Source organism: Ranitomeya imitator, chromosome 6 (assembly GCF_032444005.1).
Source record: "Ranitomeya imitator isolate aRanImi1 chromosome 6, aRanImi1.pri, whole genome shotgun sequence".
In the NCBI taxonomy this organism is placed as follows: Eukaryota; Metazoa; Chordata; class Amphibia; order Anura; family Dendrobatidae; genus Ranitomeya; species Ranitomeya imitator.
In genome coordinates, this window is record NC_091287.1 from 188,843,157 (window position 1) to 188,867,022 (window position 23,866).

The 23,866-nt window shown below is 43.9% G+C and overlaps 1 protein-coding gene across 2 annotated transcripts in view; it reads right to left on the reverse strand.

The window, feature by feature from the left end:
* The window catches only part of HUS1 (HUS1 checkpoint clamp component), a 118,994-nt gene that overhangs the window by 24,427 nt on the left and 70,701 nt on the right, over window positions 1-23,866 (reverse strand). For both annotated transcript variants that reach the window (XM_069730393.1, XM_069730394.1), the window contains exon 5: window positions 733-807. In XM_069730393.1, coding sequence (XP_069586494.1) covers window positions 733-807 — 75 coding nt within the window. The remainder of the gene's footprint in view (window positions 1-732; window positions 808-23,866) is intronic.

The following is a 23,866-nucleotide window of genomic DNA, read 5'->3' on the forward strand; positions in this document are numbered from 1 at the left end:
TGAAATTCACCGGTAAATGCTGCATTTTCTACCCTAGGCTTACACTCGAGTCAATAAGTTTTCCCAGTTTTTTGTGGCAAAATTAGGGGGGTCGGCTTATACTCGGGTCGGCTTATACTCGAGTATATACGGTGTATATATATATATATATATATATATATATATATAAATATGTATATATAAATATATATATATATATAAATATATATGTATATATAAATATATATATATATATATATATATATATATAAAAATATATATATATATATATATATATATATATATATATATACACATACATATATATATATGTTCCTGTGTTCAGCGGTCACATGGTACCGCTCATTAAAGTAATGATATGCGCTCCACACCTATGGGAATCGAGTTGCGTGCATATTCATTACTTTAATGAGCGGTACCACGTGACCGCTGAACACAGGAAAAGTGCCGGGGACCATCTGAGAAGCAGGGACGTGCAGAGACAGCGCCAGGAGGGGGCAAGTATGATGTGACAGCCGCCACTCCCCCGCTGACCCCCTGGGACAATGATTCGACTATAAGCCGAGAGGGGCATGTTAAGCCTAAAACAATGGGCTGAAAATGTCAGCCTATACTCGAGTATATACGGTATATCCTGTTTCATTTCATGATGGTAACTGTTTCATTACAACCAGATTACTGCATGTTTTAGATAGTGAACAAGATTTGGAAAGAAAAATAAAAGACACTTACTATAAAATTACTCAGGTTTTTCATTCGTTCCACAACGCTTTTCATCGTTTTTATTGCTGGCAAATATATGCTTACCTAAAAAGAAAAAAAAAATCAGTAAAGGGGTTGTTCCTTTTATAAAGGGGTTGTTCCTTATAAAGAGGTTGTCCACTACTCTGACAACCCCTTCTCTGTCACGTTTGTCCTAAAATAACACTCATTACAGTGCCTTGAAATGGTATTCATACCCCATGAACTTTTCCACATTTTTTTTTTCATGTTATACCCACAAACATAAATGTTTTTTTATTGGATTTCTATGTGATATACCAACGTAAAGTTGATATACATATGCACCTAATTATTTAGGGAACCCTGCTATTAAAAGTGGAAAACAAAAACAAATTCTGCATGAAAATAGAGGAGCAAGACAAACCGACTACAAACTAAAATGTGTCTATACAAATGCCCAGAGCATGGGAAACAAACAAGGAAAATTGGAGTTGTTTACACAGAAAGAGAGATATGATGTCAGACATCACTGAAACTTGGTGGGATGAAATACATGCTTGGAATATAAACCTTGAAGGCAACAATTTATTTATTGGAAGCTACAACTTATTAGAAATAGGATTAACCGCCGATACAAATTTTAACAGCGACCGTTAAGGATACTCACATCTCAAAGCTGTTGTGTTGGGGTTACGGTAGTGGTGTTGGGATTAGGGCTGTGTTACGGTTGTAGTTAAAATTGGGGGGTTTCCACAGTTTAGGTACATCAGGGAGTCTCCAAATGAGACATGGTGCCCTCCATTGATTCCAGCCAATTTTGCGTTCAAAAAGTCAAACGGTGCTCCCTCCCTTCTGAGCCCTGTCATGTGCCCAAACAGTGACTTTCCACCACATATGGGGTATCGGCGTACTCAGGAGAAATTGCACAACAAATTTTGTGGTCCCTTTTCTCCTGATACCCTTGTGAAAATAAAAAAAAGTTTGGTTCCAAAGTAAATTTTTTGTGAAAAAAAGTAAAATGTTCATTTTTCCTTCCACATTGCTTTAGTTCTCGTGAAGTACCCAAAGGGTTAATAAACTTCTTGAATGTGGTTTTGCGCACCTTGAGGGGTGCAATTTTTAGAATGGTGTCACTTTTGGGTATTTTATGTTATATTTTACATAGTTACATAGTTATTAAGGTTGAAGGAAGACTATATGTCCATCTAGTTCAACCCATAGCCTAACCTAACATGTTGATCCAGAGGAAGGCAAAAAAAAACCCATGTGCAAAGAGTAAGCTCCACATTGGGGAAAAAAATTCCTTCCCGACTCCACATACGGCAATCAGACTAGTTCCCTGGATCAACGCCCTATCAAGGAATCTAGTGTATATACCCTGTAACATTATACTTTTCCAGAAAGGTATCCAGTCCCCTCTTAAATTTAAGTAATGAATCACTCATTACAACATCATACGGCAGAGAGTTCCATAGTCTCACTGCTCTTACAGTAAAGAATCCGCGTCTGTTATTATGCTTAAACCTTTTTTCCTCCAACCGCAGAGGATGCCCCCTTGTCCCTGTTTCAGGTCTATGATTAAAAAGATCATCAGAAAGGTCTTTGTACTGTCCCCTCATATATTTATACATTAAAATAAGATCACCCCTTAGTCTTCGTTTTTCCAAACTAAATAGCCCCAAGTGTAATAACCTATCTTGGTATTGCAGACCCCCCAGTCCTCTAATAACCTTGGTCGCTCTTCTCTGCACCCGCTCCAGTTCAGCTATGTCTTTCTTAAACACCGGAGACCAGAACTGTGCACAGTATTCTAAGTGTGGTCGAACTAGTGACTTGTATAGAGGTAAAATTATGTTCTCCTCATGAGCATCTATGCCTCTTTTAATGCATCCCATTATTTTATTTGCCTTTGTAGCAGCTGCCTGACACTGGCCACTGAATTTAAGTTTGTCATCCACCCATACACCCAGGTCTTTTTCATTGACGGTTTTGCCCAGAGTTTTAGAATTAAGCACATAATTATACATCTTATTACTTCTACCCAAGTGCATGACCTTACATTTATCCCCATTAAAGCTCATTTGCCATTTATCAGCCCAAGCTTCTAGTTTACATAAATCATCCTGTAATATAAAATTGTCCTCCTCTGTATTGATTACCCTGCAGAGTTTAGTGTCATCTGCAAATATTGAAATTCTACTCTGAATGCCCCCTACAAGGTCATTAATAAATATGTTAAAAAGAAGAGGGCCCACTGCTAACCGCTACCCAGTCCGAGTGTGCTCCATTAATAACCACCCTTTGTTTCCTATCCCTGAGCCAGCTCTCAACCCACTTGCACATATTTTCCCCTATCCCCATTATTCTCATTTTATGTATCAACCTTTTGTGTGGCACCGTATCAAAAGCTTTTGAAAAGTCCATATACACTACATCCACTGGGTTCCCTTGGTCCAATCTGGAACTTACCTCTTCATAGAAACTGATCAAATTAGTCTGACATGAACGGTCCCTAGTAAACCCGTGCTGATACTGGGTTATCTTTTTGTGCACTAATACCAAACAGCCAACACTGGATTGAAAGTGGTTGTTTTATCGGTATTTTTCGCACCTGTGTGTTTGTCATCATTAATCGGGTCCGCTGCACCCTGCTAGTGCATTTGGTTGGAGGTTTCAGCAGGTAAACATCTCTGCTTTTTTCTCGGTGACTTTTGTCATTAACATGCAAACCACCCTCAAAATTGTCACTAAGGGGTTAACAAGGGGAGAGGAGTTGCTGCATCGTATGTTAGGAAAACATATCTCCACAGAGATCCAAGCTTCAGAGAATGGTAGCTCTGCAGAAATGGTTTGGGTAAAAATACAAGGAGAGAAGAACAGAACGGACACTATAGTAGGTGTTTACTATAGGCCACCTGGACAGACTGAAAATACGTACGCTACTCACCTGGTAGCAGTGTTTTTTCAGGAGCCATGACAGCACAACGAGAGAGGGGATCCGCCCTTCAGGGACAGGAAACCTACAGACATAAAAAGGGCGGTACCTCTCTCCCACGTCAGTTGTTTCCAGAGCATGAGAGGACCACCTTGGTTAGTAACACAGATGCAGCATGTATATAAACACATTTTATTATGCCAGTGAACATGGAATATAACGCAAAAACCAACAGGGTGTTGAAACATCCAAAATTATAGGGTAGGGAATTTAAGGGTGCTGTCATGGCTCCTGAAAAAACACTGCTACCAGGTGAGTAGCGTACGTATTTATTCAGTCGCCATGACAGCACAACGAGAGACTTTCAGAGACGAAAGATTTAGGGGGGGATAATAGCTTCTAGCACTCTTCTCCCAAACGTAAGGTCTGAGGAACTACCCAGATCTAATCTGTAGTGTCTAAGAAAGGTAGAAGGGGAAGACCATGTGGCCGCCTTACATATGTCTTCGATTGACACTTCTGACCTCTCCGCCCAGGAAGATGCCATGGCCCGCGTGGAGTGTGCCTTTATACCATCTGGAACTTCGTTGCCACCTGTGGTATAAGCGAGAGAGATCGCCTCCCTAATCCATCTGGCTAGAGTGTTTTTAGATACTCTAAGACCCTTCCTTACCCCTTGATAGGCTACAAATAAAGAGTTATCTTTTTTCCAGGAATCTGAAACTGCAATATATCTAAGGAGGCATCTCCTCACATCTAAGCAATGGAATTTACGCTCTTTATCGTTAGCAGGGTTGGAGCAAAAGGAGGGTAGGACTACCTCCTGAACCCTGTGAAATTTAGACGCAACTTTAGGCAGATATAGGGGATCGGGTTTCAATATGACCCTATCCTCCCTAACCTGCATGTATGGTGGATGTCTGGAGAGTGCCTGCAGATCACTAACCCTTCTAGCAGATGTGAGAGCAACCAACAGGGCTGTTTTGATTGACAGGATGTTCACAGGAATAGTATCAATGGGCTCGAATGGGGCTAGCGTTAGGGCTGAGAGTACTAAATTTAGGTCCCATGGGACTAACCTTTGTTTAATAATTGGTCTAGACCTGGTGACTACTTTAAGGAATCTAGAAATCCAGTGATTACTGGCTAAATTAAGATTATATAACGCTCCTAGCGCTGACACCTGAACTCTAAGAGTACTTGTGGCCAAGCCCATTTCCAGGCCTTTTTGTAAAAATTCAAGAATCTGGTTAATACATGGTTCTTGGTCAATTTGAGCCCCTGAAAATGATAAAAATTTTCTCCATACACTCACATAAATGCCCGTTGTAGAGGGTTTCCTACTTTTAAGGAGAGTATTTACCAGATTCTGAGAGAACCCTTTCCCCCTCAGTAAGGACCTCTCAAGTTCCATGCCGCTAGGTGTAAGTTGGCTACTTGAGGATGGAGGATTGGTCCCTGGGAGAGCAGATCTGGTAGCTCTGGAAGAATCCATGGTTGGCAGACAGACATCTTCCTCAGCCAAGGAAACCAAGCCCTCTTGGGCCAAAATGGAGCTATCAAGATTACCCGGGCCTTGTCCTCCCGAATCTTCCTCAGAACTAGGGGAATCAGATTTAGAGGGGGAAAAGCATACGCGAGCCTGAAGTGCCAAGATATCAGCAGAGCGTCCACAGCGTATGGGTTGTCTTTTGGATTTAGGGAGCAGAATTGGTGTAATTTTTTGTTCTCTCTGTTGGCAAAAAGGTCTATTTCCGGACAACCCCATAACTGAATGATCTGACTGAAAATGGCTGGATTTAACGACCACTCTCCCTGTCTGAGCATGTTGCGGCTTAGATAGTCGGCTTTGGTGTTGATACTTCCTTTTATATGAAGCGCCGTCAGGGAGAGAAGATGTACTTCGGCCACCTGAAAGATATGATTTGCGACCTCCATCAATGTACTGGATCGCGTGCCACCTTGACGATTAATGTAGGCCACAGTTACCCGATTGTCTGACAAAAGCCTGATGTGTCGACCCTGTAGGGGTACAAGGAATCTATTTAAGGCATGTTTTACTGCCAACAGTTCTTTCAAGTTGGAGGAAGAGTCCTGTTCAGACTGAGACCATAGTCCCTGAACCCAATCCTCCCCTAAGTGAGCCCCCCACCCCTTGGGGCTAGCGTCCGTAGTCAACACTCTAGATATGTGATTTATCCAAGGGACCCCCCTGTGTAGATTCGAAGTGTGAGTCCACCAACCAAGCGAATGTACAGTCTCCACAGAAAGTGTGAATTTACTGTCGAGGTGAGCTCTTAGACGACGGGAATTGTGTAACACGTCCCACTGTAAAGCCCTCGTGTGGAACTGTGCCCAGAGAACTGTCGGGATGCAGGACGTAAGAGAACCCAAGATTGACATCGCACTCCTGACCGATACTAAGGGATTATTTATTGCCCTGGTGACCAACTGCTTAATCTTAGCAACTTTTGTGTCCGGCAGGCGACATTCCTGCTGACTAGAGTCTATAACATATCCCAGGAATTCTTGTACTTTTCGGGGCTGAAGGCGCGATTTTTTTATATTGACCATCCAGCCCAATTTGTGTAACGCATCCATGACTTTCTGTAGTTGGTCTGTGCAATGCGACTCAGAATGACCCACAATTAGCAAATCATCCAGGTAAGGGACTATTAATATATCCTGTTCATGCAAGTGCGCCATAACCTCCACCATTATTTTTGTGAACACCCTGGGTGTAACTGCGACTCCGAATGGAAGTGCCTGATATTGAAAGTGTTCTACTGTGCCAGCTAGTGAAACCGCCACCCTAAGAAATTTCTGATGATCAATATGAATTGGTACATGGTAATAGGCGTCTTTGAGATCTAAGACAACCATAAAACAGTGGTGAAAGAGTAATTTTATTGCTGTCTTGACCGACTCCATTTTGAAGGAGGGTATCAACAGAAAATTATTCAGGCCTTTTAAATTAATAATGGTGCGATATGAACCATCAGGTTTTTTGACCAGAAACAGAGGGGAATAAAACCCCCTACCTTCCTCGCCTGCAGGGACTTTGACTAGAACATTCTTCTGTTGGAGCTCCCGGACCTCAGACTCCAGCGCCAACTGCTCTGTAGAGGAGGAACGAACAGGTGTTAACATAAATTTGTCCCGAGGAGTATGGTGGAAGTCAAAGGTTAGGCCTTTCTCTACAATGCCTAGAATCCATGGATTGTTTGTAATCCGCACCCAGGCTGGGTAGAAGGCCGAAAGCCTACCCCCCACCTGGTCCGCTAGTCATTGTGGTTTCTTAACCTCTCGTGAAGGATTAAACATAAATCCTCTACCCCTCCTTCTGCTGTTGTCATATCTAGTAGATTCTCTGTTGGAGTCTCTATATGGTCTTGTGCGGTTGGACCATCCTCTATTATAGTCCCGTCTGTAGAAGGGTCTTCCTAGGAAGGGAAAGAGTTTTTTATTATCCCCTGCTTTTTCCAATAGCTCGTCTAGGACCGATCCGAACAAGTGAGCGCCTTCACAAGGAATGCTACATAATTTTGTTCTAGCTTGTAAGTCCCCTGGCCAGCATTTTATCCATAGCGCTCTCCTGGCTGCATTGGATAATGCCGAGGACCTGGCGGCCAACCTGACCGAATCTGCTGAAGCATCTGAAAGGAAGGCTGCGGCATCCTGGATTATGGGCATGGAGGACAATATTTCCGACCTAGGGACTTTATCTCTGCGCTGATCTTCGAGGTGACCCAACCATACCATCAAGGATCGAGCGGTACAAGTGGCTGCTATAGCTGGCCTCAAGGACCCCGCTGAAGTCTCCCAAGCTCCTTTAAGGAAGATGTCGGCTTTCCTATCTAACGGGTCTTTCAAATTCCCCAAGTCGTCGAAGGGGAGAGACGTTTTTTTGCATGCCTTAGCGACTGCTGCATCCAGCTTCGGGACTTTATCCCATGAGGACGAAGCCGCTTCCTCAAAGGGATACCTTCTTTTAAAGGCTGGCGGAAGCGACCCCTTCCTTTCTGGTTTCTTCCATTCTTTTGAGATTAACGACTTGATTTTGTCAATCACTGGAAAGGCTCTTCGGGATTTTCGCTCAATACCCCTGAACATAACATCCTGAATGGAACATTCCGACTGGGTATCTTCTATCCCCATTGTGCTGTTAACTGCTTTGACCAGATGGTTAACCCTATCTCGGGACAAACAGGCTCGAGTAGACTCCTGATCCTCAGAGGAGGAAGTAGACGGAAGAGACCCTGAGCTCAGCTCACCCGAGTCCGAATCTACCTCAGATAAAGGGGATGATCTTTTAGCTTCTGCTCCCCGAGACTTGGATCTCTCGGCACCTTTAATTTCCTGTCTCACCATCTCTCTTATTGTAGAGGTCAGATCAGGCGCCTCCTCCTCCAGTAGACGTTGAATACATATTTTACATAATTTTTTCGAATGCCCATCTGGAAGCGGCTCTGCACATTCGGCACACTGCCTATGTTTGGCTTTGGACAAACTTTTCCTCCCCTGATAGAGGAAAAAAGACAAGGGGAACACAATCATCACTAAGTGGACTTTCACGAAGCTCACTTACCCCGTCCAGTAATGAGTGGTACCGTAGATGGGGGGTCCTTCGTAGCCGGCAAATCCTTACGGCTTGAGGACTTTGGTATAGAGATCCGTGCCTCCTTAGCTCCACCAGCGCGGCTACTGCCACTAGACCGACGCTGGGAGCTTCTACGAGGCTTATCTGACTGCTGCTGCGGCTCCTGCTGCTGCTGCTGGCTGATAGTTCCTTCTGGCGACTCCATTATGGAATGGGTGAGGAACTCTGATCATCCCAGCTTGCCGCCTTAAATACCCCCAAGGTACCGCCCCCAGATGGGGGCCAGCAGGGAATCCCAGGTGGTCATTAATCGTCCGCCGCTGCGCTGCGCTACCCCTCCCCGAAGCCCCGACCGTTCCCGCAGCTGGGTGCCGCCATTAGCCGGAGATGACGCTACTGCGCATGCCCAGCCGCGTCATCCGGCCGCGCCGCTCGCCGCGTCATCCGGACACGCCCCCTTCAGGACGCGGCGGCGGCGCCAAGCCGACACGCGGACCAGGACGCCAGCAGACCCCCTCCGGACCAATGCCGCGTCCCTGCCCGGAACAGCGTGACTCCCGGGACCCCAAGTAGCCAAGCACCTCTTCATAGGTACCTCTGCGCTGCGGACGCCCGAGAAGCTAGCCTATGTCAGAGGCTGCTTCCTCCTGCTGCCACCTACACCGCGCAGTGCCCCTGCCGTGTGGTGCTTCCTGCCTCCTGGACGGGCCGAGGTAGGGGACCCCCGCTACCTGTACCGGGCCGCCAGGAGTGGGGAGTCTTCTTAACTTCGACCCTCTTCTCAGGGCCTGTCTGAAAGAGGTTCCGCTGTCAGGTACAGGAAACCAAACTGACGTGGGAGAGAGGTACCGCCCTTTTTATGTCTGTAGGTTTCCTGTCCCTGAAGGGCGGATCCTCTCTCTCGTTGTGCTGTCATGGCGACTGAATAAATATAAATTAACCATTTTTTTTACATCAGATGTTGCTGTTCTCAAAAACGTATGACATAGTGATCATGGGAGATTTTAACTATCCAAATATTTGTTGGGAACCTCTCTCAGGCAAAAGTGATGGCTCCAGAAAATTCTTATCTCTTGCTGACAACTTTACCTTTCAAAAGGTAGAAGAGAGAACAAAAGGATCTGCAATCTTGGACCTAATTGTTACCAACAGGGAGGAAATGGTTGATGAAGTAAAGGTGGCTGGAAATTTAGGAGGCAGCAATCATGCTATCCTCATATTTTGGATTACAAGAGGATGAAGACTAGCGAGGTCTCAGACATTAAGGTTGGGCTTCAGAAAGGCAGATTTTAATGGACTCAGAAAGAGGGTACAAAAGGTCCAATGGCTGGATGTTCTGAAGGACAGAAATGTCCAAGAAGGATGGCAAATTTTGCCAAATGAAATTCTCACTGTATAATCAGTAACAATCCCAAAAAGAAAAAAGGAATTGGAAGCATTTAAAGAGACCAGGGTGGATGAACTCCGAACACGATCACTTGTTAAAAAGGAAAAAATACATGTACATAACATGGAAAGTTGAGGTCATATCTAAAGAAGAATATAATGCAGGGCAAGCGTGAGAAGAGCTAAAGCCAGTAATGAAGTGAGACTTGTACAGGAGACCAAAAGCAATTAAATGATTTTGGGGGTATATCAAGAGTAAAAAAGGAAAGCAAAAAAGCAAAAGATGCTATAGGATTTTAACAGGATGAAAAAGGGTGATGTGGTCAAAAATGATGCTGAAAAGGCTGAACTTTTAAATTCCTAATTTTCATCTGTGTTTTTTAAGAAAACAATTGTAACATCAAATGATCTTAACGGTGGTATCGAAGGAATAAAAGAATCCACACTATCTATAAACAGAAATGGTGATATCTATAAACAGAGAGATGGTGAGGGAACACTTAGCAAACTTAAACAAATTTAAATCTCCTGGTAAAGGTGAATTACATCCTAGGGTACTGAGAGTTAGGAGAGGAAACTGTAGAACGACTACCCATTATCTTTCAAAAATCCTGGAGAACAGGAAAAGTCTGAGAACATTGGAGAAGGGCAAATGTTGTCCCCATCTTCAAAACAGGAAAGAAGACGGAGCCAGGAAATTACAGGCCAGTGAGCCTTACTCCTATGTCAGGAATGATCTTTGAACAAATTATTAAACAGCATGTATGAAAGTACTTGGATAAGACCTCAGTAACTAACCAGAGTGCGCATGGGTCTGCAGCAAACCAGTGATGCAAGACTAATCTAATTTCCTTCTATGATGCAATCACTGACTGGGTGGATCAGGGAAACGCAGTAGATATAGTATATCTTGACTTCAGCAAAGCATTTAAGTATCTCATATTACAGCTGTGATCAAAAGTTTACATACCCCAGAATTTTTGCTTTCTTGGCCTTTTTTCAGAGAATATGAATGATAACACCAAAACTTTTTCTCCACTCATGGTTACAAACTAGTGTGTTTTCTCTTTTTAAAGGGAATCTGTCACCCCAAAAATCGTATATGAGATAAGGCCACCGGCATCAGGGGCTTATCTAGAGCATTCTGTAATGCTGTAGATAAGCCCCCGATGTAACCTGAAAGGTAAGAAAAAGAAGATGAAGGAGGCGCCGGATCCGGACGCCCATCGGACCGTACTGCAGCGGGACCGAACCTGTTATGACCTGGTGGTTAGGAGCACCCGGAATGACCTGATAGTTAAACCTCATACAGGATGAGCTCTGGGATGTGGGAGCTCTGCTGACCGCAAGCCCTAATCCTATCACACACACTAGAAATAGCCGTGGAGCGCTCCTGACCAGACCTAGGCGCCTCGTCACAGCCTAAGAACTATCTAGCCCTAGAGATGGAAAATAAAGCCTACCTTGCCTCAGAGAAATTCCCCAAAGGTAAAGGAAGCCCCCCACATATATTGACTGTGAGTAAAGATGAAAGTCACAAACGCAGAAACGAAACAGGTTGCAGCAAAGGGAAGCCAGACTTACTACATAGGAAAGGTAACTTTGCGATCAGCACAAAAACCTACAAAAGACCACGCAGAGTGTGCAAAAACGACCTCCGCACCGACTCACGGTGCGGAGGGACCACTCTGCATCCCAGAGCTTCCAGCTAGCAAGACAAAATCATGAAAACCAGCTGGACAAGAAAACAATGAACAAATAATGACTATCAGGAACTTAGCTTCTGCAGGAGAAGGCAGGTCACCAGAGAGATCCAGGAGCGAACGGAACAAATGCAAAAACATTGACAGCTGGCATGGAGTAACGATCTGAGAGGAGTTAAATAGAGCAGTCAACCAAAGGATAAACCACGTCACCTGTGTAAGGAACCTCAGAAGCAGCAGCTTCACTCACAGCCACCAGAGGGAGCCCATAGACAGAACTCGCCGAAGTACCACTCAAGACCACAGGAGGGAGTTCGACAACAGAATTCACAACACGAACCTGGGTAAGTATAATCTATCCTGTTTTTCTTACCTTTCAGGTTACATCGGGGGCTTATCTACATCATTACAGAATGCTGTAGATAAACCTCCTGATGCCGGTGGCCTTATCCCATATATACGATTTTTGGAGTGACAGATTCCCTTTAAATCATAATGACAACCCAAAACATCCAAATGACCCTTATCAAAAGTTCACATACCCTGGTGATTTGGGCCTGATAACATGCGCAGAAGTTGACACAAATGGAATTGAATGTCTACTAAAGGTAACATCCTCATCTGTGACCTGTTTGCTTGTAATCAGGGTGTGTGCATAAAAGCTGAGTGAGTTTCTGGGATCCAGATAGACTCTTGCATCTTTCATCCAGCCACTGATGTTTCTGGATTGTGATTCATGGGGAAAGCAAAAGAATTCTCAATGGATCTACGGGAAAAGGTAGTTGTACTGTATAAAAAAATTAAAGGGATACAAAAAGATATCCAAGGATTTGATAATGCCAGTCAGCAGTGTTCAAACTGTGATTAACAAATGGAAAATCAGGGAGTCTATAAAAACAACCACAGTCAGGTAGACCAACAAAAATATTGTCCACAACTGCCAGGAAAATTGTTCGGGATGCTAAGAAAAACCCACAAATAACATCAGCTGAAATACAGGACTCTCTGAAAACTAGCAGTGTGGCTGTTTCAAGATGAACATTAAAGAGGCACTTGAAGAAAAATGGGTTGCATGGTCGAGTCGCCAGAAGAAAGCCATTACTGCACAAATGCCACAAAGTATCTCGCCTACAATACACAAAAAAGCACAGAGACAAGCCTCAAAACTTGTGGAACAAGGTCCTTTGGAGTGATTGAACTTTTTGGCCACAACCATAAACGTCACATTTGAGGAGAGGTCAACAAGGCCTATGATGAAAGGAACACCATTCCTACTGTAGCACGGAGGTGGACCGCTGATCTTTTGGGCATGTGTGAGCTACAAAGGCACAGGAAACTTAGTCAAAGTTGAAGGAAAGATGAATGCAGCCCGTTATCAGCAAATACTGGAGGCAAATTTGCACTCATCAGTCCGGAAGCTGCGCATGGGACGTACTTGGACGTTTCATCATGACAAAGATGCAAAACACAAAGCCAAGTCGACCAGTCATTGGCTACAGCAGAACAATGTGAAAGTTCTTGGGTGGCCATCTCAGTCTCCTGACTGCAATATCATTAAGCCACTCTGGGGAGATCTCAAGCGTGCAGTTCATGCTAGACAGCCTATGAATTTACAGCAACTGGAGGCTTTTTGCCAAGAAGAGTGGGCAGCTTTACCATCAGAGAAAATAAAGAAGCTCATCCATACCTACCAGAAAAGACTTCAACCTGTCATTGATGTTAGAGGAGGCAATACACGGTATTAAGAAATGGGGTATGTGATCTTTTGATCAGGGTTATTTGAATGTTTTTGGTTGTCATTATGATTTAAAAAGCAAAAACACAGTAGTTTGACAATAAATGTCTTCACCTAACCACTAACCATGAGTGGAGAAAAAATGTTGGTGTTATTCATATTCTCTTAAAAAAGGCCAAGAAAGCAAAAATTCTTCCGGGGTATATAAACTTTTGAAAAAATGACCAAGTATGGGATTGACAAGTCTATAGTTATGTGGATTTATAATGGGCTCAGTGATCGTACTCAAAGAGTGGCAACAAACTCTTGCACATCCAATTGGAAGAGTGTTTCAAGGTGGCGAGTTCTCCTTCATTGGAAGTCTTTAAACACAGGCTGGACAGACAGCTGTCTGAGATGGTTTAGTGAATCCTGCATTGAGCAGAGGGTTGTACACGACTACCCAGGAGGTCCCTTCCAACTAACATTCTGTTATTCTAAGTAGCAAGTGCCCGTGAAGTGTAAAGTAAAGGATGTGAAAAGTGTTCAAGAACTTCATTGTTCAAAACGCCTATGGTTCTTGTTATACATCACACCCCATTTCATATTTGCAATGTTATCTGAAATGTCCTAATTGATGTTGTACCATTTTAAAAAGAATTCTTCGAAATAAAAGCTGAATTAAAGATTTTTATAAACACCCTGGTGTGTGAGCTGGATCCATTTTTATACTGTAAAGGAAAGGATACATTGTTTTCTAAATAATATAAAAATATAAATCTGAAAATCGTGACATGCATTTGTATTCAGCCACCTTGAATCAATACTTTGTAGGATCACTTTTTGTTGCAAGTCCTTTGTTGTATGTCTCTACCAGTGTTGCATATCTAGTGTGAATTTTTTCCCATCTTCCTTTGCAAACTAGCTCTAACTCAGTGAGATTGGATGGAGTGTTTATGAAAAGCAATTTCAAGTCTTGTCACAGATTTTCAATGGGATTTAGATCTAGACTGTGACTGGGCCAGTCACGCACATTAATATGCTTTTATATAAACCATTCCATTGTAGCTCTGGCAGTACATTTATGGTCGTTGTTCTGCTGGAAGGTGACCCTTCATCCCAGTCTTATGTAGTCCCCAACAGGATTGCCCTGTATATTTAGCTCCATCCACCTTCCCAACAACTTTGACCAGCTTCCCTGTCCTTGCTGAAGAAGAACATCCTCACAGCATGATCCTGCCACCACCAGGGTTGATAGTGGGTATGGTGCTTTGAAGGTGATATACAATGTTAGTTTTATCGCAGCACATAGTGTTTCGCATTTAGCCCAACAAGTTCTACTTTGGTCTCATGTGACCAGAGCACCTTCTTCCATATACATGTAGGGGGGGGGGGCAGCATGTGGAAGAAAGCCTTGCAGCAAATCAACATTGGCTTCACTCTCCCCTCCTTTGGATGAATCAGACGTCAAGACGAAGTCAGATCTGCAGCTGGCTGCTCACTTTCTCTTGATGTTCGATTTGTCTAAAGGAGGGGACAGTGATGCCAGCGCTAATTGGCTGCAGGGCTTGCGTGACATTGCGATGTGAGTCCTGGGAGAGTGAGTGCCAGCACAGCTGGAACCGTGGTGAGTAGAAGTATTATTTTACTTGGGGCAAACATGCTGACTGAAAAAGGGTTGTCTGAGCAGAGGACTTTTAGTTGTAGGACATATATCTCCAAATCTTTTTAGTTCAAGGGCCACATTTAAATCTAATAGTTAGTGATAAGAAACAGCTAGTGATAAGAAACCGTAAAACAGTCTACCAAACTTCCAAATCTGACATACATATGAGAACTAGTAGGCAGTTTAGAAAATGTCTTCGTGTTAAAAACAACCTAAATACTTGACATTTTTTATCATACATTTACAACAGCAATGAGGTTTTTAAAGAGGAGAAATGTGCGACTAAATGCCATTTCTGTCATATCTAATCCATAGTCGTTTGTAAATTGTAACTGTTGCAATGCAAGAGGAGGCTTGAATACAACAGTAGTTGGAAATAAATGTAACAAGTCTATTCAAAGGCACTGACATGAAACAGAGCTGTGGTTATGTGATTAATGTTAATTGCAGAAGATTTTTTTTTCTTTTATAAAAATAAATATTTTTTTTTTATTCTCTGAGTATCGCTTAACTGGTGATAAAACAGGTGTTTAGGAAAAAAAATGTTTACATAACTCCATTTTTACACAATTCCTGGCCTGTTCTTCAAAAGTGGGCAGGACAGGAAGTGGCGAAGCCACATTAAAAAGTGCACACGTTTTGAAGAGCCAACTGTTGTTGGCTCTTCAAAACGTGTGCACTTGTTAATGAATTAGTCGCATCTGACTCCAACAGTGCCTTCATTTTTCATTACTATTGGCTTTCAAAAAGAGAGTCTTAGGGTAAGTTCACACTGGGCGTTTTTGCTGCATTTGTTCTGCAGCAAAACTTGATTTGTTGGCAGGAAAGAAGCCGCAGCAAAAAGTCATAGTTACTTACCAATAACGGTATTTCTCAGAGCCCATGACAGCACCACAGAGAGAGGGGATCCGCCTTCAGGGACAGAAAACCTACAGATAAAAAGGGCAGTACCTCTCCCTCGCATCAGTTGGTTTACAGAGCATCGGAGGACCTCCAGGTTAGTTTCAACAGAAAAAAAACATATTATAACATTGCTAATTAGAGGAACACCGTGCCTATATTATGTTACGTTAGTTATATGCAAGATAGTAAGTGCTCACCGCACTCGTGCTAGGAGGGAATAAGCGAGTGCTGTCATGGGCTCCGCGAAACGCCGTTATCGGTGAGTAACTATGACTTTCTCGGTCTCCCATGACAGCACCACGGAGAGAATTGAAGAGACTAAGCTTAGGGAGGGACCACGGCCTCGAGAACCCTTTGCCCAATGGTTAAGTCAGACACAGAGGCTAGATTTAATCTATAGTATTTAGCCCCTTAGCGACAGAGCCAATTTGGTACTTAATGACCGAGCCAATTTTTACAATTCTGACCACTGTCACTTTATGAGGTTATAACTCTGGAACGCTTTAACGAATCCCGCTGATTCAGAGACTGTTTTTTCGTGACATATTGTACTTCATGTTAGTGGTAGCATTTCTTTGATATTACTTGCGATTATTTATTAAAAAAAACAGAAATATGGCGAAAATTTTTAAAATTTAGCAATTTTCAAACTTTGTATTTTTATGCCCTTAAATCAGAGAGAGATGTCACAAAAAATAGTTAATAAATAACATTTCCCACATGTCTACTTTACATCAGCACAATTTTGGAAACAATTTTTTTTTTGTTAGGGAGTTATAAGGGTTAAAAGTTGACCAGCAATTTCTCATTTTTACCACACCATTTTTTTTTTAGGGACCACATCACATTTGAAGTCATTTTGAGGGGTCTATATGATAGAAAATAACCAAGTGTGACACCATTCTAAAAACTGCACCCCTCAAGGTGCTCAAAACCCCATTCAAGAAGTTTATTAATCATTTACGTGCTTAACAGGAACTGAAACAACGTGGAAGGAAAAAATTAACATTTAACTTTTTTTTGGTTTTTTTTGCAAACATTTTAATTTAGAACCATTTTTTTATGTTCACAAGTGTAGAAACAGAAATTGAACCATAAATTTTGTTGTGCAATTTCTCCTGAATACGCCGATACCCCATATGTGGGGGTAAACCACTGTTTGGGCGCACCGCAGAGCTTGGAAGAGGAAAAGGAGCGCCGTTTGACTTTCTCAATGCAGAATTGGCTGGAATTGAGATTGGATGCCATGTCGCGTTTAGAGCCCCTGATGTGCCTAAACAGTGGAAACCCCCTACAAGTGACACCATTTTGGAAACTAGACCCCTTAAGGAACTTATCTAGATGTGTGGTGAGCACTTTAAACCCCCAGGTGCATCACGGAAGTTTAACGTAGAGCCCTGAAAATTAAAAAAAATCGCATTTTTTCTACAAAAATGATTTTTGCCCCCAAATTTTTATTTTTACAAGGGTAACAGGAGAAATTAGACGACAAACGTTGTTGTGCAATTTCTTCTCAGTACGTTTGAGAGCACCGCAGAGCTTGGAAGAGAAGGAGTGCCGTTTTACTTTTTCAATGTAGAATTGGCTGGAATTGAGATCGGACGCCATGTTGCGTTTGGAGAACCCCTGATGTTCCTAAACAGTGGAAACTCCCCACAAGTGACCCCATTTTGGAAACTAGACCCCTTAAGGAACTTATCTAGAAGTGTGGTGAGCACTTTAAATCCCCAAGTGCTTCACAGAAATTTATAAAGTAGAGCCGTGAAAATAAAAAATCCTTTTTTTTCCCTCAAAAATGATTTTTTAGCCTGCAATTTTTTTTTCCTCAAGGGTAACAGGAGACATTGGACCCCAAAATCTGTTGTCCAGTGTGTCCTGAGCACGCTGACACCGCATATGTGGGGGGGGGGTGCACTGTTTGGGCACCCATCGGGGCTCGGAAGGGAAGGAGCGCCGCTTGGAATACAGACTTTGATGGGATGGTCTGCGGGCGTCATGTTGCATTTGCAGAGCTCCTGATGTACCTAGACAGTAGAAACCCCCCACAAGTAACCCCATTTTGGAAACTAGACCCCCCAAAGAACTTATCTAGATGTGTGGTGAGAACTTTGAATGCCCAAGTGCTTCACAGAAGTTTATAATGCAGATTCGTGAAAATAAAAAATATATTTTTTTCCACAAAAAAGATTTTGTAGCCCCCAAGTTGTTATTTTCACAAGGGTAGCAGGAGAAATTGGACCCCAAAAGTTCTTGTCTAATTTCTCCTGAGTACGCTGATGCCCCATATGTAGGGGTAAACCAGTTTGGGCGCACGGCATTTGACTTTTTGAGCACAAAATTGGCTGTCGTGTTTGGAGACCCCCTGATGTACCTAAACAGTGGAAACCCCCCATTTCTACCTCCAACGCTAACCTCAACATACCCCTAACCCTAATCCCAACCCGATCCATAATCCTAATCACAACCCTAACGATAATCACAACCCTAACCCCAAAACAACACTAATCTCAACCCTAACCATAACCCTAATCAAAACCCTAAATTCAACACACCCCTAATCCTAATCTCAACCCTAATCTCAAACCTAACCCTAATCCCAATACACCTCTAACCCTAATCCCAACCCTAACCTTAACCCTAATCCCAAACCTAACCATAATCCCAAGTGTAACCCTAATGCCAACCCTAACCCTAATGCCAACCCTAACCCTAATACCAACCCTAATCCTAATACCAACCCTAATCCCAACTCTAACCCTAACTTTAGCCGCAACCCTAGCCCTAAATTTAGCCCCAACCCTAACCCTAGCCCTAACTTTAGCCCCAATCCTAACCCTAGCCCAACCCTAGCCCTAACTTTAGCCCCAACCCTAAGGCTACTTTCACACTTGCGTCTTCTGGCATCCGTCGCAATCCGTCGTTTTGGACAAAAAACGGATCCTGCAAATGTGCCCGCAGGATGCATTTTTTGCCCATAGACTTGTATTGCCGACGGATCGCGATGGATGGCCGCATGTCGCGTCCGTCGTGCACTGGATCCGTTGTGTTTTGGCGGACCGTAACTCCGCCCCCTCCTCCCCAGGACACTGACTGGGCAGCGGATGCGTTGAAAAACTGCATCCGCTGCCCACGTTGTGCACAATTTGCACAACGTACGTTGGTACGTCAGGCCGACGCATTGCGACGGCCCCGTACCGACGCAAGTGTGAAAGAAGCCTAACCCTAGCCCTAAATTTAGCCCCAACCCTAAATTTAGCCCCAACTCCTCCAGCTGCCGGCCGGCAGATCATGGCGGGCACACTGCGCATGCGCCCACCATTTTCTTACCGGATGAAGAAACCGGCAGGCAGGAGGGGACGCAGGAGGAACCAGGGACACCGGTAAGTAAAGCAGGGTCCCCGAATCTCCCTATTTCTCTGTCCTCTGATGTGCAATCTCATCAGAGGACAGAGAATGACAGATCGCTTTTTTTTTTTTTTTTTTTTTGCGGCCACCGGTAAACAGTTACCGTATATACTCAAGTATAAGCCGAGATTTTCAGCCCATTTTTTGGGGCTGAAAGTCCCCCTCTTGGCTTATACTCGAGTCTTACCCGGGGGTCGGCAGGGAAGGGGGAGCGGGGGCTGTCTAGTTATACTTACCTACTCCTGGCATGGTCCCTGCAGTCCCTGCTTCTCTCGGCGCTGCAGCTTCTTCCTGTACTGAGTGGTCACATGGTACCGCTCATTACAGCAATGAACATGTGGCTCCACCTCCCATAGGGGTGGAGCCGCATATTCATTGCTGTAAATGAGCGGTAACTGTGACCGCTCAATACAGGAAGAAGATGCAGCGCCGGGAGAAGCAGGGACCGCGCCGGGAGCAGGTAAGTATACGGTGAGGGGAGCGCTGCGCGATATTTACCTGCTCCTCGCTCCGGCTCCGTCTGCAGCGTCCTTTAGCAGTGACGCTCAGATCAGAGGGTGCGGTGACGTAGTTAGTGCGCGCCCTCTGCTGAGCGTCAGTGCTGGAGACGGAGCCGCACGAGGAGCAGGTAAATATTGAAAGCGCCGGCGTCCTGAGCAAAGAGAGGTGAGTATGTGATTTTTTTTTTTATTGCAGCAGCAGCAGCAGCATTATATATGGAGCATCTATGGGGCCATAATCAATGGTGCAGAGCAATATATATGGGGCACAGCTTTCTACGGAGCATCTATGGGGCAATAATGAACGGTGCAGAGCATTCTATATGGCACAGATTTCTATGGAGCATCTATGGGGCCATAATGAACGGTGCAGAGCATTATATGTGGGGCACAGCTTTATGTGGAGCATCTATGGGGCCATAATGAACGGTGCAGAGCATTATATATGGCACAGCTTTATGTGGAGCATCTATGGGGCCATACTGAACGGTACAGAGCATTATATATGGCACAGCTTTATGTGGAGCATCTAAGGGGCCATACTGAACGGTGCAGAGCATTATATGTGGCACAGCTTTCTATGGAGCATCTATGGGGCCATAATGAATGGTGCAGAGCATTATATATGGCACAGCTTTCTATGTAGCATCTATGGGGCCATAATGAATGGTGCAGAGCATTCTATATGGCACAGCTTTCTATGGAGCATCTATGAGGCCATAATGAACGGTGCAGAGCATTATATATGGCACAGCTTTCTATGGAGCATCTATGGGGCAATAATGAACGGTATGGAGCATCTATTTTTATTTTTGAAATTTACCGGTAGCTGCTGCATTTCCCACCCTAGGCTTATACTCGAGTCAATAAGTTTTCCCAGTTTTTTGTGGCAAAATTAGGGGGGTCGGCTTATACTCAGGTCGGCTTATACTCGAGTATATACGGTAATTACCGGCAATCGCAAAACAGGGGTCGGTTTTTACCGATCATGTTCTTTGGGGTCTCGGCATGCGCCCGCCATTTTTTGGCCAGAACAAGATGGCGGCGCCCACTGGGCGCCACGAGGAGCACCAGGGGAGACAGGTGAGTATCAGGGGGCTATCGGGGACCCCATTTCTCTGTCCTCTGATGTGCGATCACAATTACCGGCGATCACAACCCGGGGGTCGGTAAAAAAACTCCGAATCATGTTCTCTGGGGTCTCGGCTACCCCCGGCAACCGAGACCCCAGAGAAAATCCGACTCTGGGGGGCGCTATTCACTTTTTCCACAGCGCCGTTAATTAACGGCGCTGTGGTTTAAGTACCCTTAACTGCCGCCGTTAAAAGGCGTATCGGCGGTCGTTAAGGGGTTAAAAAAGGTTGATGGTGATGACCAGGTGGCCGCTTTGCAGATTTGATCTATTGATACCTCTGACCTCTCAGCACATGAGGTAGATACCGCTCTTGTGGAATGCGCTTTTATACTATCCGGGATCGTATTCCCCGTGGATGAATACACCAAGGCTATTGCCTCCTTTATCCACCTTGCCATGGTACCCTTGGATGCCCGGAATCCTTTTCTGGGACCCTGAAAACAGACAAATAAAGAGCCTTCCTTCCTATACTCTCAGGTGGATTCTAAATATTGGACTAGACATCTTCTGACATCTAAATTATGGAATTTTCGCTCTCTCTCATTTTTGGGGTTTGGGCAAAAGGACGGCAGGGACACTTCCTGTGACCTATGAAATTTGGATGCCACTTTTGGCAAATAGGCCGGGTCAGGTTTAAGAGTGACTATCATCTAATATTTTTGTAAAGGGTGGGTTAGCAGACAGGGCTTGAATGTCACTTATTCTGCGTGCAGATGTTATAGCTACCAGAAGAATGGTCTTAAGTGAGTGTTTTTATGGGAATTGTGTCTATGGGTTCAAATGGAGGACCCATTAGTGCAGTGAAGACTAGGTTTAGGTCCCACGAAGATATTTTTTGAGTAACTAGAGGTTTTGATCTGGTTACCGCTTTAATAAATCTTATTACCCATGGATTGGCCGCAATATTTTGGTTGTAGAGTGCACCTAGAGCTGCCATCTGTACTTTTAGAGTACTGACAGGCAATCCTTGTTCCAGACCCTTTTGTAGGAATTCAAGTATCTTACTAATTGAAGCCCCATCCTGGACTTTCACCTTGGAGACAGATAGGAATTTTCTCCAAGTTTTTCTGTAGGCTTTAGTAGTAACTGGTTTCCTACTTTTTAATAATGTGGCTACTAAGTTGTCCGAAAACCCCCTTTCTTTTAATAGTCTCCGTTCAAAATTCAGGCTGTTAAATGTAAGTTCGTCACCTGCGGGTGGAAGATCGGTCCTTGCTGTAGTAGGTCTGCTATATCCGGTAGGATCCATGGGTCTGAGACCGATAGTATCCATAGCCAGGAAAACCATGTTCTTTTTGGCCAGAATGGAGCTATAAAGATCATTTTTGTTTTGTCCTCTCTGATTTTCCGAATAACTGCCGGAATCAGAATAATTGGAGGAAAAGCGTATGTCAGCTTGTGGGTCCTCGAGATCAGGAAAGCATCCAGAGCCTGGGGATTCCCTTTCGGGTTCAGTGAGCAAAACACAGGTTTACTTTTTTGTTTTCGAAATTGGCAAATAAGTCTATTGTTGGGGTCCCCCACATTTCTGTAATCTGGTTGAAGATAGATTGGTTTAGGGTCCACTCGCCCGGTTTTAACTGAGAACGACTCAAGTCTGCTTTTTTGTTGTTTGACCCCTGAATATGTGGCGCAGAAAGGGATAGTAGATTTTCCTCTGCAAGACTGATAATTTTGGCGGAGGAATTCAGTGATCGAGACCTTGTTCCTCCCTGGTTATTTATATATGCTACTGTCACTTTGTTGTCCGAAAAAATTCGGACATGATGTCCTCGAATGTAAGTCAGAAAAAAATAGAAGAGCTCGATGTACTGCCCAAAGTTCTTTTTGGTTTGAGGATGCTGGTCTGTCCAGTTTCCCTGAGCCACTCTGTCTCCCATGTGAGCCCCCCACCCCCTGGGACTCGCATCGGTTGTTATTACTCGAGATATCTTTGCTATCCAAGGGATTCCCCTTGAAAGGTTTTGTTTTTTTCCCCCACCAGAGAAGGGAATGAGTAACGGAAGAACTTAGAGTGATGCGACTAAATTGTCTTTTAGTATTGACTGCATTTCCAGTATATGCTATTGAAGCTTTCTCATGTGTAACTCTGCGAAAGGTACTGCTGGCAAGCATGAAGAGAGAGAGCCCAGTAGCGACATTGCCCTCCTTAGTGTCATAGAGGAATTGTGTAGGGTTCGCGCCACCATATGCATCATGTTGTCTTTTTTGGAAACTGGGAGCCGGCATTCTTGAACATGGGAGTCTAATGTTAGTCCCAGAAACTCTTGAATTTGGCAGGGTTCTAACTTCGATTTTTTTGCATTTATGAGCCAGCCTAAGTTTGTCAAAGTAGTTATCACTCGGTCCCTCTGTTCCCTGCAACTTTGAGCCGAGTCGCTTGCAATAAGGAAATAGTCTAAGTAAGGGATTATTAATATATTTTGTTCCCTTATGTGAGCCATCATTTCCGCCACTATTTTTGTGAATATCTGGGGAGCTATTGATATTCCAAACGGGAAGGCTCTGTATTGTAAGTTTCTTACTTGTCCGTCTATGGAGACCGCCATCCTGAGAAATTTTCGGGATTGTTTGTGAATGGGCACATGGTAATATGCATCGCTTAAGTCTAGCACGACCATGTAGCAGTTCGGGAAGAGGATTTTTATGGTGGATTTTATTGTTTCCATTTTGAACATTTGTTTTTTTACATATTTGTTCAGGTTTTTTAGATTTATTATCGTTGAATAAGAGCTATCCGGTTTTGGCACTAGGAATAATGGGGAGTAAAAACCCCTACATATCTCTTGAGGGGAGTTCTCCTGAATTACAGACTTCTGTAACAGAGTTACAATTTCCTTTTCTAGTGTGGTGTGCTCCTCTACTGAGGACCTTGTTTTCGTTATTACATAATTTTTTTTTAATTTTTTTTTTTGGGGGGGGGGGAGGGGGAAAGGGAGGGGGAAAGGGAGGGGGAAAGGGAGGGGGAAAGGGAGGGGGAAAGGGGGGGGGGAAGGGGGGGGTAAAGAGAAAAAATCTATTTTTAGTCCGGACTGTATTAGATTTAAAATCCAAGAGTTGTTGGACATTTTATTCCAGGCGGGAAGAAATGAAGTGAGTCTTCCCCCAACCCCGGGGAAAATGTCATTTAGAAAGTTTTTTGTCACGGGAGGTGTTGCCAAAAAGGAATCACCTGTCCTTTCTTCTTCCTTCGTCC